The sequence below is a fragment of the Cupressus sempervirens genome, chromosome 6 (assembly GCF_028749045.1).
Source record: "Cupressus sempervirens isolate cs-2001-9-10 chromosome 6, ASM2874904v1, whole genome shotgun sequence".
Taxonomy (NCBI): Eukaryota; Viridiplantae; Streptophyta; class Pinopsida; order Cupressales; family Cupressaceae; genus Cupressus; species Cupressus sempervirens.
The window spans coordinates 275,946,769-275,959,357 of NC_143123.1; the positions used below are offsets into that span (position 1 = coordinate 275,946,769).

Sequence of the window (12,589 nt, forward strand, 5' to 3'; positions counted from 1 at the left end):
GTCATGGAAATTAGTGTTACATCTAGGCATGAGGATTGGCAGTTTAATATATTCTTCTCTCATTTGGGCATGGTCATGGTGCGATGTTTTCGACGACCAATAGTAACTGTTGGTGGTTTTTATTTGTGATTTGCTGAACTTAGGAGATAATCCCTGTGCATGGACTTTCACCTTCTCATGGGGGACCTTCCTTTATTGTGCAACTTGCTTTACTAGAGTGGATATTTTATTTTGGCACAAACTTCTGCTGCATATGACAAATTTGAACAAGGGTCAGCTGGACGTTATGAACTGATTTGAACAGCTTGCGGTAATTTGTGTTGTTAATTAGGTTTAGACAATAGGCTGTGGGTATTTGGAAACCTTGCCAAGGCCATCTGAGGGATGATTCGATGCATATAATTATACATAAGGAGTTGCTAATGTCAGAATTTTATATGAAATCTATGACTTCTGATTGGAGATGTCTAAGGCATGAAGATGTTATGAAGCCAAGCAACGTAGGAGTGGGGTGTATGAGTTTATTCTATGTGCCTGTTTTCTGATTGTTGTGATTGAAGGAGCTGTGTGGTTGAAGAAAAGATTGGTGTGGAGGTATTCATAAAAATTAATGCTGCTTTCATTATTCTACTGTTCGTGTTTTAAAACTTATTGATTTTTGCAATTGAATTGGTGCTCTAATCAAAGTTGGTGCTTTGAGGAGGTTTGATGCTCTATGCGTGTTGGTGCTTATGTAATATGGATTGCTGCCCATTTTGTTAAAGAAAGCTATTGTGTGCTGTGACTTTTTATCTGAAAGGTTTTCCACATGAAATTCTGTGTTTGCATCTTGATGTTTGCTTGCACTTTGTTTTATGTGGTTTCATTGTTTTTAAAAGCTTAAAATAGCCCCCCTCTCAATATTTTCTGTGTGCTTGTCATCTGGCATCAGAGTAGGGTGCCTTCAAAAAGAGAGCTTTTAAACGCTTTGAGGTTAATCCTGGTTGCACACATGGGTTCTCATGAAGGTCTTGCTATGAATAGAGCACCTTTATTTGATGTCTAATAATTAATTCTGGGGTGTCTAATTGTTTACCTATCTAATGGCTCTTGGTTTTGATGTTTGGAATTGTGTGACGGTTGGTCACACAATTCCTCCAACTCCAATGGATGCCGATGGGAAGAAGGCTTTTGAAAATAATGCAAAAGCCCTGAATGCATTCTTATGTGGTTTGTTAGAGACTGAATTTGTGAAAGTCATGCAGTGGGTGCCTTCAAAAAGAGAGCTTTTAAAGTGGGTGCCTTCAAAAAGAGAGCTTTGCCTTCAAAAAGAGAGCTTTTAAACCCTTTGAGGTTAATCCTGGTTGCACACATGGGTTCTCATGGAGGTCTTGCTATGAATAGAGCACCTTTATTTGGTGTCTAATAATCAATTCTGGATTGTCTAATTGTTTACCTATCTAATGGCTCTTGGTTTTGATGTTTCGAATTGTGTGAGGGTTGGTCACATGATTCCTCCAACTCCAATGGATGCTGATGGGAAGAAGGCCTTTGAAAATAATGCAAAAGCCCTGAATGTATTCTTATGTGGTTTGTTAGAGACTGAATTTGTGAAAACCATGCATTGTGATACAACTAATAAGATTTGGGAGAAATTTCAAAAATCATATCAAGGAGATGTCAAGAAGGCAAAGCTGCAAACCCATAGAGGAAATTTTGAAAGTCTCATGATGCAGGAAGAGGAAAATGTTGTTGCTTATTTTGTGGGAGGAAAATGTTCTGAACTCTATTAAAGGTTTAGGAGAAAAGGTTGAGGAGTCCACTATAGGGTCTCTTCCTCTGTGTTTTGATTTAAAGGTTTCAGTGATTGAAGACATGAAGGAATTGATAAGTTGAAGATGATCACAACTCTGATTCTTCATCCAAAGATAAGGCAGCCTACAAATCTTGATGAAAGGAAAAAATAAGGAGCATGTATCTAGTGAAAGTTTTGATGAAGAATCTAATTTTGAAGAGACATTGATGAGGAAAGTTGAAGAAAAGTTTAGGTAAAATATCAAGGCAAGTTGCCTTCCAAGCGCTTTAGCTATGACAAAGTATGATGTTTTCCAGCTAAATGTCCATATGCAAAAAGTGAGGACAACAACTATGAAAATAAGACCAAGTCCAACAAGAAGCAGGAAAAGTGGTTCATCGATGTTAGTGATGAAGAGCTTTAATTGAAGAAATATTGTTCATGGTCATAGAAAAAGTATATGATGAAGATCATACTAATGAAGGAGAAGTAGATCTCGAGGAGGAGCTAATAAGTGCTTTAAATGAAATAATGAGACGTAGCAAGAAAAATCAGAACATAAAGTTGCTGCTACAAGAAGAGAATGAGGAAAATCAAAACTTGAAGTTGATGCTACGTGAAGAGAATGGTGACAACTCAGAACTTGAAGTTGCTGCTACGAGAAGAGAATGAGGCAAAAACCAAGACGTCTCTAGCTCGTGGAGAAGTTAAAAAAATGATAGTTGATTTGAAGCTTCAGGTTGAAGAAGCAAATAAAATAGAAGAAGAAATCAGAAAGACTTGAAGCTGAAATTGTTTCATTTATTAAGTTGAATAAATCTTTGACACAACAGAATCATGAAAGATAAATCAACTTTCTTTATGTCCTTGGGCAAGGTCACTGCCTCAGAAAAATTGCCTCAGAAAAATTGCCTATTGATAAAGATGGAGTCGGTTTTGAAGGTAGTCAAAAGTCTAAGTCTGCAAAAGAAGAACAATAGAGGATCAACTTTTATAGCATAAAGGATTCACCATAAAAATTCAGAAATGATGCTTTCAAAAGGTCTTGTATCTCAAGACAAGTGCATATGAACAGGTTTAATAACTCTTTATCTATGGTTGTCTCTTGCAATTATTTTGGACACGCATCAGTTGTAGAATGTTTACAAGAAATGCTTTCAGACTTATGAGTAGAAATTCACCTGCTCCTAAAAGGAACTACAGTGTTATATGTTATCAATGTAATAACTTTGGTCACACTGCAAAAGTTTTTAAAAGTGGAATGGAGGATTTTTCTAAGAAGAACAAGAAAGTTGAGAAAGAGGACAAAACAAAAGAGGTTGCTAAGGTTTGGAGGAAGGAGAAAGAAGTTTTAGTGGAATTCTTGATTGTGCAAACAACTCTTCATGTACAAATTGAAAAAGACAAATAGTATATTAATAGGCTTTTAAAAGCATATGACAAGAGAAGAGAAAGTTTCTCACTTCCAAAAGCACAAGTGGAGCCATTTGCAAAAAACAAATGTAAAGGCACAGTTGTTTTCGATGATAGCAAGTCCAAAGTTGAGAATGATTAAATGTAGAATGTCTGAAACCCTATCTATTAAGTGTGAGTCAGTTGTGTGATAGGGGCACCGTTTAGTTTTCAATTCAAATGGTCATGGAATTAATAAAGATGGCAAACATATTGTTGATGCAAGTAGAGTAGGTAACAATCTATACATTCTTGATGATATAATAAATGAAAAGTTGGGGTTGATTTTATTCCATTGAATTGTTATTTTGACTTGGGGTTAGTTTTCATTGTCATATTTTACTAGCCCCATTCTAGTTATGGAGGTTGGTATCAGTCATTGATGTCAAAGGGGGATTAGCGAGTCAGGGAGAGCAACAATTTTGCAGAGCAGTTTTGGTTCAATTTGATTTTAGACGGAGTTGCCATTGAATTACAAAGGGGGAGATTGTTGAATATTTTGTTATTGCTGTCAAAGGTTGATGATCAAGGTCATATGAATTTTGGTGGATTACTCTAGTGATAGAGAAATGGAATGAAGTACTTATAAAGCTGTTGATTATTCATTAGCTCTTTATCAGCTAGTTGGCTACTTGTTTGAGCTGGTTGCTTGCGTGCTTGAGCTCCCTAGTTATGTGCTTGAGCTGCTTGGTTGTCTGGTTGAGTTATTTGGTTGTGTGCTTGAGCTGCCTGGTTGTGCACATCACTTGCATGGTTCTCTGCTCGTGCTTGTTGCTTGCCTACTTCACTTGGTTGGTTGTTTGTCTACTTCAGCGACAACCTTAATATTAAAAGTTGGGATTGGAATAGCATTTAATTGAAAGGAAGAATTAATTTAATTTATATATAATAGTCATTTATTGTTATGAAAATCAAAGATAAATTCTAGTCAATTATTATATGTGCGGGGGTATATATAAATTAGTGGCTTCATTACTGATTGGTGTGAGTAATATTATTGGTGCGCCTTGGTAGAATATATTGATGAACAGGTGGAGAAAATATCAAGTGTGTGGGGCAGCTATATAGGAAGAACATGAATGGGTGGCTTGATTCAGATGCCAGCTATTTTGTAATGGTTTTGTTAGTGAGGCAGCCTCAAAACTTTGTAAGTTTGGATTCTTTCTTCTATTTTTGCACAAGAATTTCCCTTGTGCTGAGTGTTACGCTTAGTATCACTTGGAATGATTGATATTTATGATTATTTTAATTTGAGTAGTGTCATGGAGGGACGGTTATGGAGGAGAGTATGTTAGTGTGCATGACATTGAGTCAAGTTTTTATGAAGTAGAGCATACATATTTAGTTGATTATGTCAAAGATTTTTATGTGAAATCTGAAAGTGTTTTGATTGAAGATGTTCAATCTTGAGGTATGAAGCTGTTATGAAACTATGCGACAAAGGAGTGGGGTGGATAAGTTTATTTAATGTATGATTCTGATTGCGATAAGTGATTTAAGCAGGTGCGTGTTTGAAGAAGAGATCGGTGTGGAGTTATTGATAATATTTATGATTGTTGTGGTTGAAGGAGGTGTGTGGGTGAAGGAAAGATTGGTGTGGAGGTATTCATAAAATTAATGCTGCTTTCTTTATACTACTGTTTGTGTTCTAAAATTTATTTATTTTGCAATTGATTTGGTGCTCAAACTGAAGTTGGTGCCCACTTATGTAATTTGGGTTGGTGCACATTTTGCTAATGAAAGCTATTGAGTTTCGTGGTTTTTTATTTCAAATTATTTTCTATGTGAAATTCGTTGTTTTCATCTTCTTTTTTCTCACTATGTTCTATGTGGTTTTATGTTTTTAAAAGTTTAAAATACCAATTCACTCCCCTGCCTTTGTGTTCTCCATATAGTTCAAGAAGGGGTTATTAGTATTACAATGTCTTGATAGTCTTTAGATATGAATAACCAATACATATATTGGATTATGTAGGTGTTGCATGTCTGAGGTGGTTGATAGATGCTGAAGTTTGTATGGCTTGCACATTTTTGTTCATGAATGGGCAGCATAGAATCCTTAGGCATCTGTAGCTTACTAAACGTGTTTTTATTTTGCACGAGTTTTCTTGTCACATCAATGATTATCAGTTTCCAATTCCTATCACATCACCTAATTGTTTTGTGCATCCTTTTAGGTATATTAGATAGTGTAATTCAAGAGTTCAAATTGAAAATATTTTTTACAAGACTGACGAATGCTTTGGTTTTCTCATATGGGATGTTGGTCATGTGTTGTTTGAATAACAGATAGGTTATTGAATATTTCATATCATCTATTTTTTCATTTTGTGTGGAGAGTTGTCATTGCTTTTTAACTTAAAATATATCTCCTTAGCAGTTAGTGTCTGAAAAATTTGGGACTTACATGAGAATATCTTAGAATCATTTTAGGCGGATTATCAAAAGTATCTTAGAATCACATATATACATCCTTGTAACATAGAAATCAATGAAGTTTTTGGGAAGTTGGAAATGAATAACTCATTTTATACTGGAAGGAAGTATAATGTGGTTTACTGGTAGCGATGTAGCATCACTTGTTTGGAAGCTGGCAGCATTTGGTTTTTGTACGATTCAATATTTTTGGCTTTTAGTGCATCTATGCAAATGATAAACCCATAGCATAATTATGAGCAATTTGTTGCTGTTGTAGGCTGGTTTAGGCTGAGAAATTAAACAAATTAATAATTATGGATTCATCTTGTCAAATGTACAAAGTGCTTGTCAATTTGGCTGGTGATTTTATACTTTTTGCGCTAGGTGACTGTCATTTAAGTCAAAGCTTTTATGTGGGCCTCTTTGGATCACGAGTCTGATAGATGCTTGTGTTTCTCTCAAATACACCTTTATTTACACCATCAATTTGACGGTGATTTGCATGATTTCATTGTTACAAGACCCCTCTGGTGATTGTGGCCAGTTTAATATATTTTATCATTTCAGACAGATCAAGGTTCAAAACCTAAAACCTTATTTGTTTGTTTAGTTATTTCCCTACTTTGTTAGAGATAATGGTTCACAATTACAACTGTAAATCATTTGTAATGGTCACAGAATGTTTGGCTATGAGTAATGAAATATGTGGTTCACAGTGTGAAGAATGACCAGATGTTCGAGTCCATGTATCAAGAGAGCCCAATTCAGTTTTTCTGTTTTACCTTGTTTTGTTAACACAATTTTTATGTTTCAGGTGTTACAGTCACATGAGAATGAAGTTTGGTATTTACAATTTTCAAATAATGGGAAGTACTTGGCATCTGCATCAAAAGATTGCACTACAATAATTTGGGAGGTCAGTCATAATTTCTATCCAAGGTTATGAAACAAATTTTATTTTTATTTGTACATTATTGGACTTGAGTTTGTTTAAAATTGGTTTAAGCAAAAGATGTTAAAGTGTAGTTGATGAGATCTGTACTATCATATTATGCAATGTCTAACAGTTGGAAGTTTCACTGCTGCCACAAGTGAGGTCATCAACTTCTTGCATGGGACAGCAAGTTACTGGAAATGTATTATAGTTTTATAGTTGAAAGTTGGATGATGATCTCTTTGTGCTTATCATCATTGTAATGATCAATAGTAAACTTTGTTGCCAATTTTTAGAAGCACAGCTGATGAGAATTTAGTAATTTAGTGTTTACATCTGAGATTCTGTAAATTGTCCTAGAATATGGGACAACAGTTGAATTTGCGAAACACGTGCCACTGTCTGTGGCCTGCATTGCCTCTGTGTTAGGATTTATTCCCGTTGACAGTTTGCAGATCATTAAATTGTTGTAATTTGTTTGCAAACAAGGCTGGGATACTGTGTACTTGATTATCAGTTTTATTTAATGTGAATACTTCTTGTGGTACATATGGTTTTGGTTTTTTTTGTTCTTCATATATTTTTCTTCTTATAACATAATATTTTTAAGTAACCTACCAATTGTTATTGATGCAGGTAGCCGATAATGGTTTTGTGTCAATGAAATGTAGATTAGCTGAACACTGTAAACCAGTTTCATTTGTTGCTTGGAGTCCTGATGACAGAATGTTGCTTACTTGTGGTATTGAGGAATTCGTCAAGCTTTGGAATGTTGAAACTGGAGAATGCAAGTGGACATATGATAAAGCCAGCACTGGTTTCACTTCGTGTGGCTGGTTTCCAGATGGCACACGTGTAATCTGTGGTGGTGTTGATAAATGCATCTATATATTGGATCTAGAAGGAAAGGAGCTGGATTCATGGAAAGGACAGCGAATGCCCAAGATTTCTGATTTGGCTGTCACACGTGATGGAAAACAAATAATCAGTACCTGTGGGGAGAAGGAGATTATGATGTACAATTTAGATACGAAAACTGAGAGACTAATTGAAGAGGACAAATCAATAACTTCTTTATGTGTTTCAAAGGACAGTAGGTTTCTCCTTGTAAACCTAGCAAATCAAGAGATACACTTATGGGATATTACAGCTAATTCAAAGCTATTATTGAAATATGATGGCCACAAGCAAGGTCGCTATGTTATAAGGTCCTGCTTTGGTGGATCCAATTATGCGTTTGTTGTCAGTGGTAGCGAAGACTCACAGGTTTGTCATTTTCTCTTGGGAAATGTTTTATATTAAAATTTTCAACTGTACAAAGTATTTATTCATCATTACGTTTTGTCCTTTCTGAAGGAAATTCCCCTTCTCGTCAATTCATCAAGCTCTACTACATGTGGCTTTTTTGTTGTTACCTTTGAAGAGTGTTCCTATGGGTTATTGAACTTTCTGATTCTGGTATTGGTTTATTGAACTTTCTGATTCTGGTTTCCAGGTCTACATATGGCATCGAGGTAATGGGAAGCTTTTAGCTGTTTTGCCTGGTCACTCAGGTACAGTAAACTGTGTAAGCTGGAATCCCATGAATCCACACATGTTTGCATCTGCCAGTGATGATTACACTGTACGCATATGGGGAGTGGACAAAAACATTTTGAAGAGTAAGAGTACCAATTCTAGTAATGGAGTAGTACACCTTGCAAATGGAAGGCCATAAAAGAGGCCATAGAAGCGAACGAGAGGTTAATGACCGATCTCGAGCTCTTTTTAATCATTGTAATAATGATTATTTTCTTTGGTGCATGTGTAAATACTGACTACTGATCTTTATTTATTTTTTGTTCTTTTAAAGACTAAGCCTGTAAAGTATGCAGATTACATTTCAAGGCATAATCAATTTAGCATGGCTGTTCACAAAACTATTTTTTCGTCAAAAAATGTGAAATGTGTGTGCCATCATGATTTGGTGTCATTACATAATATTACATGTCTATTCATAATCAAATTGTAAAATTCATGTCTTCAACTGCTTGATTCAGAGAGAGCTAGGATATTTCCAAAATCAAATATGTTAAGGTGTGGGCTGAACACACTCTTGGCAATTATGTGATTGTTTCTGGGTGTTTCTAGTCATGGAATATGTTCTAGGCTATTAGGTATTCCCTGTTGCTTCTATCTGGTAAAAACAAATCATTGACCACAATTCAAGTATTGGGGGCGCATCTATGCCATTAAAACAATCTATAATTTGCAGTTGGCCTCTGTATTTACAAAATCTGCTAAACTATTTCTTACAGGTCCATCTAAAGAAGTCTGCTTTTTTATCAGGAGTTGTATGAATAATTCTCTTTACTGGTCAAATAGTTAACAGTCAAGGAGTCTGGAAGAGGAAAATCTTGGTTTTAAAGGACCCCTTGAAAAAAATAAGAAAAAAATCAACTGAGCTGCATTTTCTCAGGTCTGTTTGGCAATACTATTTCTGGCAAGAATTTGTTGAATGCCAATAGTCAGATAGGCTCTTTACTTGAAAACAATTTTCTTGTGAACTAAAGGTTGGTATATTTATTGGCAGTATCATTGTATTGAGTTCAAAAGCAAAGTTTCCTTGCTTTGTTCATTATAGGCTAAGTTACTGATGCTGATTCTGATGCTGATGTGGGTGCGGGATGCTGATGCGCAGGTTTGTGGAATTTTGTTTTTGGAGATTTTGGATGCATTTGGGTGCGTCCATATATATAGATATATGTATGTATGTACTAAAATTTATGTATGCAAAGAAATGCAAGAAATATACTAAAATAGACCATTCCATAGCATGATGCTTCACCATTGATAGTTCAACTTCAAATTCACTAATCAAATTCAGTCATTCAGAATCATAAGGATTCTCAAAAAAATCCACATTCTCATCATCATCAATCAAATACATGCTAAAATTGACATCTAAAAGGTGTTTTAGCGGCGGGTGCTTTCTAGATGCGCCTGGATGCTTCCTGGATTCTCCTAGGAAGCACATCCTGGATTTGTGGATTCTTGCTGGATGCAGTACAGTGCATCCACCAAGAACCCACAGTCCCAGGATGTGCTTTCAGGGAGAATCCATGCAACATCCTAATGCACCCAAGCATCCTGACGCATCAGAACCAGCATCCGGCCATTTCAGCAGAGAATCGGTAACTAAGATTAAAGGTATGGCACTGTATAGTGTATACATAATAGTAATTTTCTGGAAGTTCCTGAAACTATGGTATTGAAAAGCAAAGTTGCTCTTCCTTGAGATGCACAAAAAATGTGTTAGGTCATTCCCAAAGTATACATAGATAAAACCTAGAAAAGGTGAATTTTAATTTCCAGGTTAAAGTTTCTAAAATCTGGTTACGAAGGCTCAGCTAGATGGCTGGAACTTGATGTCTATTTTGACAAGGACAACTTAGATGTTTTACTGCATTACAAATAGGGTGCTTGTATGCTGTAGAGGTTGGGGAAGCCTTTCCTTGCCATATCTCAAGTAATGAGGCTCATATAGGGCTCTTCTGCACATTGGTCTGTTAAATAAATGGCATTACATTAGTAATTTTTTTCTAGCAGGGGATATTGAAAGGTTAGAATTATTGTTTTGTGTTTGAGATATTTCTTCATTAGAGAAATGGAGCAAATTTTAAGGCTCTCTTATTTGGAAAGGTGGGCCTTAGTGGTTTCTGAACGCAGGAAATCTTGTGGCACAAAGACGGTGTTTCCATATTCAACATGATAAAGTGAAATATTGTTATCTTTTGAGGGTGCACTCGTAAAGGTTAAACAAACTAATTGTGAATTTATTGCAACAGTATCAATTAAGTCATCTCTTGCAAGAGATAAAGGATCTTTTTGAAGGTCAGATTGTTGCTAAATAGTATATACTTGAACATAGCAAAATTGCAACATGAACTAAAACCATTGAACATTCAACATAGTGACATTACGCACTCAATATTAACATTCAAAAATCAAAATTCAAATAGAAATTTAAGTACCCATCCCAGTGGTGGCATGATTCCATAATGGCGGAGGTGGGGGTACTTGAGTCCTCAAGTACCCGGTGCAGGAAAGTCTTGGGGACGGGTACTTTGAGGTTTGGGAGGGGGGTGCGAGTCCCCGTGCTACACTGGTTATTATAGAACATTAGGAAATTAATCATCTTCGTTGACATATTTGAGGATGTTAACTTTAAGCTTTAGACTGCATTTTGATTTTCTTGTTCTCATTATTGAAATATATAATCTACTGGGCTCTTGGAGATGTTGGCAAAAAATCTTTCCATATCAGAATGTTCAGTGACAATTGAGTGTTTGTGCGAGGAATAATTTTACAGAAAAAATAACCTGAGATACCAGGTTCGGACCCTGCCAGCCAGTTCCCTGGGTTCTTTGGGTCTGGATTCGTGCTGGGTCACCGGTAGATCTGGCCAGGGTCTGCGCCTCAGACTGTGGGTCTGAGGTTCTGCGGACCCACGAGTACCCAGTCTGGCCTGGACCCAGCTCGAACCCCTAGGGACCTAAGACGACCATTACGGACCCTGCGTGGAGCCTCAAGGACCCCTGGGGACCCATAGTCCATGAGGCCAGTTATTTTGTAGAAAACATAAAAAACAACATTTTATTATTATTGTATTATTGTACAGCTCATATATATATATTATTTTGATTTAAATTATATCAATTTGCAGCTTATTAATGGTACTGTTATACCATTTTGGCTGATTTCATCTTATTTTATTTTCAAGTAGAATTGCTGTTGCCATCTTTCCTTGCCTGTACAGACTTAGCTTGTTATACCAAGTGTTTGGGTTGCAAGTTTGCTCAAATGGGCCATTACTTCAATGTTCCACATAAAATGATAAAAGGAACTTAAATTTCTTATCGTTCGTTAGTTGCTATGCAATATGGTTTTAGTCAATGCTCGAGAAAAGTTGATTGACATTGTGGGGGTTTTTATGCTTTGATATTTACTAAAAATCAGAGCGATGTTTGAAGAAGTTTATTCTTTATCAGGTGATTCCAAAGCTCATTGTTTATTATCATCAGTTGCATGGAATCTGTAGAAGCTTTGTTTGGTTCTTCTGATTGGCTCCAAATTCATTTAGCCTTGTGGTATTTTGCAAAGAAGTTAAAACTTCTTCTAAGCATTACATAAGTCGTTGATCTTGGAATAGGATGAAGTGTGAGAAGAGGTTGTCCATAAAATAACTAGAAATTTGGTAGAAATGTGTGATTAATTGCCCAAATGTTCAATTTGTCAAGTTTTCTCGCTTCGCCGTCCTAAAGCATGGTCTTTGAAATAAGCTTCAACATTTTTGCATTGCACTGATTTTCTCTTCTCTCTTTGTTCTATGAGTAGAGTTGCATTCTATACCCCACATCAAATTTAACTTCTGGTGCAGGTGGCTGTTTGGACAAGAAGATTGGGAGCATTGATGGTTGATGATTTTATGCAACCTCTAACAATAAATGTCCATGGATAAATTCATGTTCATGTTAGCTCATAATGCTTCAAAGAGGGGTGTTGATCCCTATGTTCTGTGAACTATGTTTCGAGATTGACACATGAGAATGATGTCAAATTTGTTGTGTTAACATTCAATGTGTAAAATGGATATTTGTTAGTATATACTTCATTTCCTGAGCACACAATAAGGCCTCTTAATTGACAAAACTGAATAAAATTCTTTCTTGTGGTTATCTCCATTAGTTTTGTATTTTATGGCATTTGAAGTTGTGATAAGCTTTTTTGAAGTTTGCGCTCTCTTATAATAATGAAGCTTAGATTCAACATGTTACGTGAAAATTATCAAATGTTGGTTAGCAGTGTCATTTCCCTGCCTAAGAAATGGGACTCTAGATGTCTTGAATGCCATATTTCATATTGACAAATAATGCAGTGTAACACCAGCAATGGGTATGTCGGGGTGTTAGGAAGGAGGGACAAAGGGCCTCAATTTTGGATTGGAAGGGGGGCGATGGTAGAGCGTGGGT

At 36.0% G+C, this 12,589-nt stretch overlaps 1 protein-coding gene across 2 annotated transcripts in view; it reads left to right on the forward strand.

Annotated features, from left to right (window-relative positions):
• LOC149552299 (transducin family protein / WD-40 repeat family protein) overlaps nucleotides 1–12,295 on the forward strand; it is a 32,044-nt gene extending 19,749 nt beyond the window's left edge. The window contains exons 3-6 of one of the 2 annotated variants that reach the window (XM_089787821.1): nucleotides 6,459–6,560; nucleotides 7,215–7,844; nucleotides 8,074–8,320; nucleotides 11,998–12,295. In XM_089787821.1, the coding sequence (XP_089643947.1) occupies nucleotides 6,459–6,560; nucleotides 7,215–7,844; nucleotides 8,074–8,295 (954 nt within the window). In that variant the 3' untranslated portion in view covers nucleotides 8,296–8,320; nucleotides 11,998–12,295. Of the gene's footprint in view, nucleotides 1–6,458; nucleotides 6,561–7,214; nucleotides 7,845–8,073; nucleotides 8,501–11,997 lie in introns of those variants that run through there. The other variant, XM_089787820.1, reaches the window with a different exon arrangement.
• The last annotated feature ends 294 nt before the right edge of the window (nucleotides 12,296–12,589 follow it).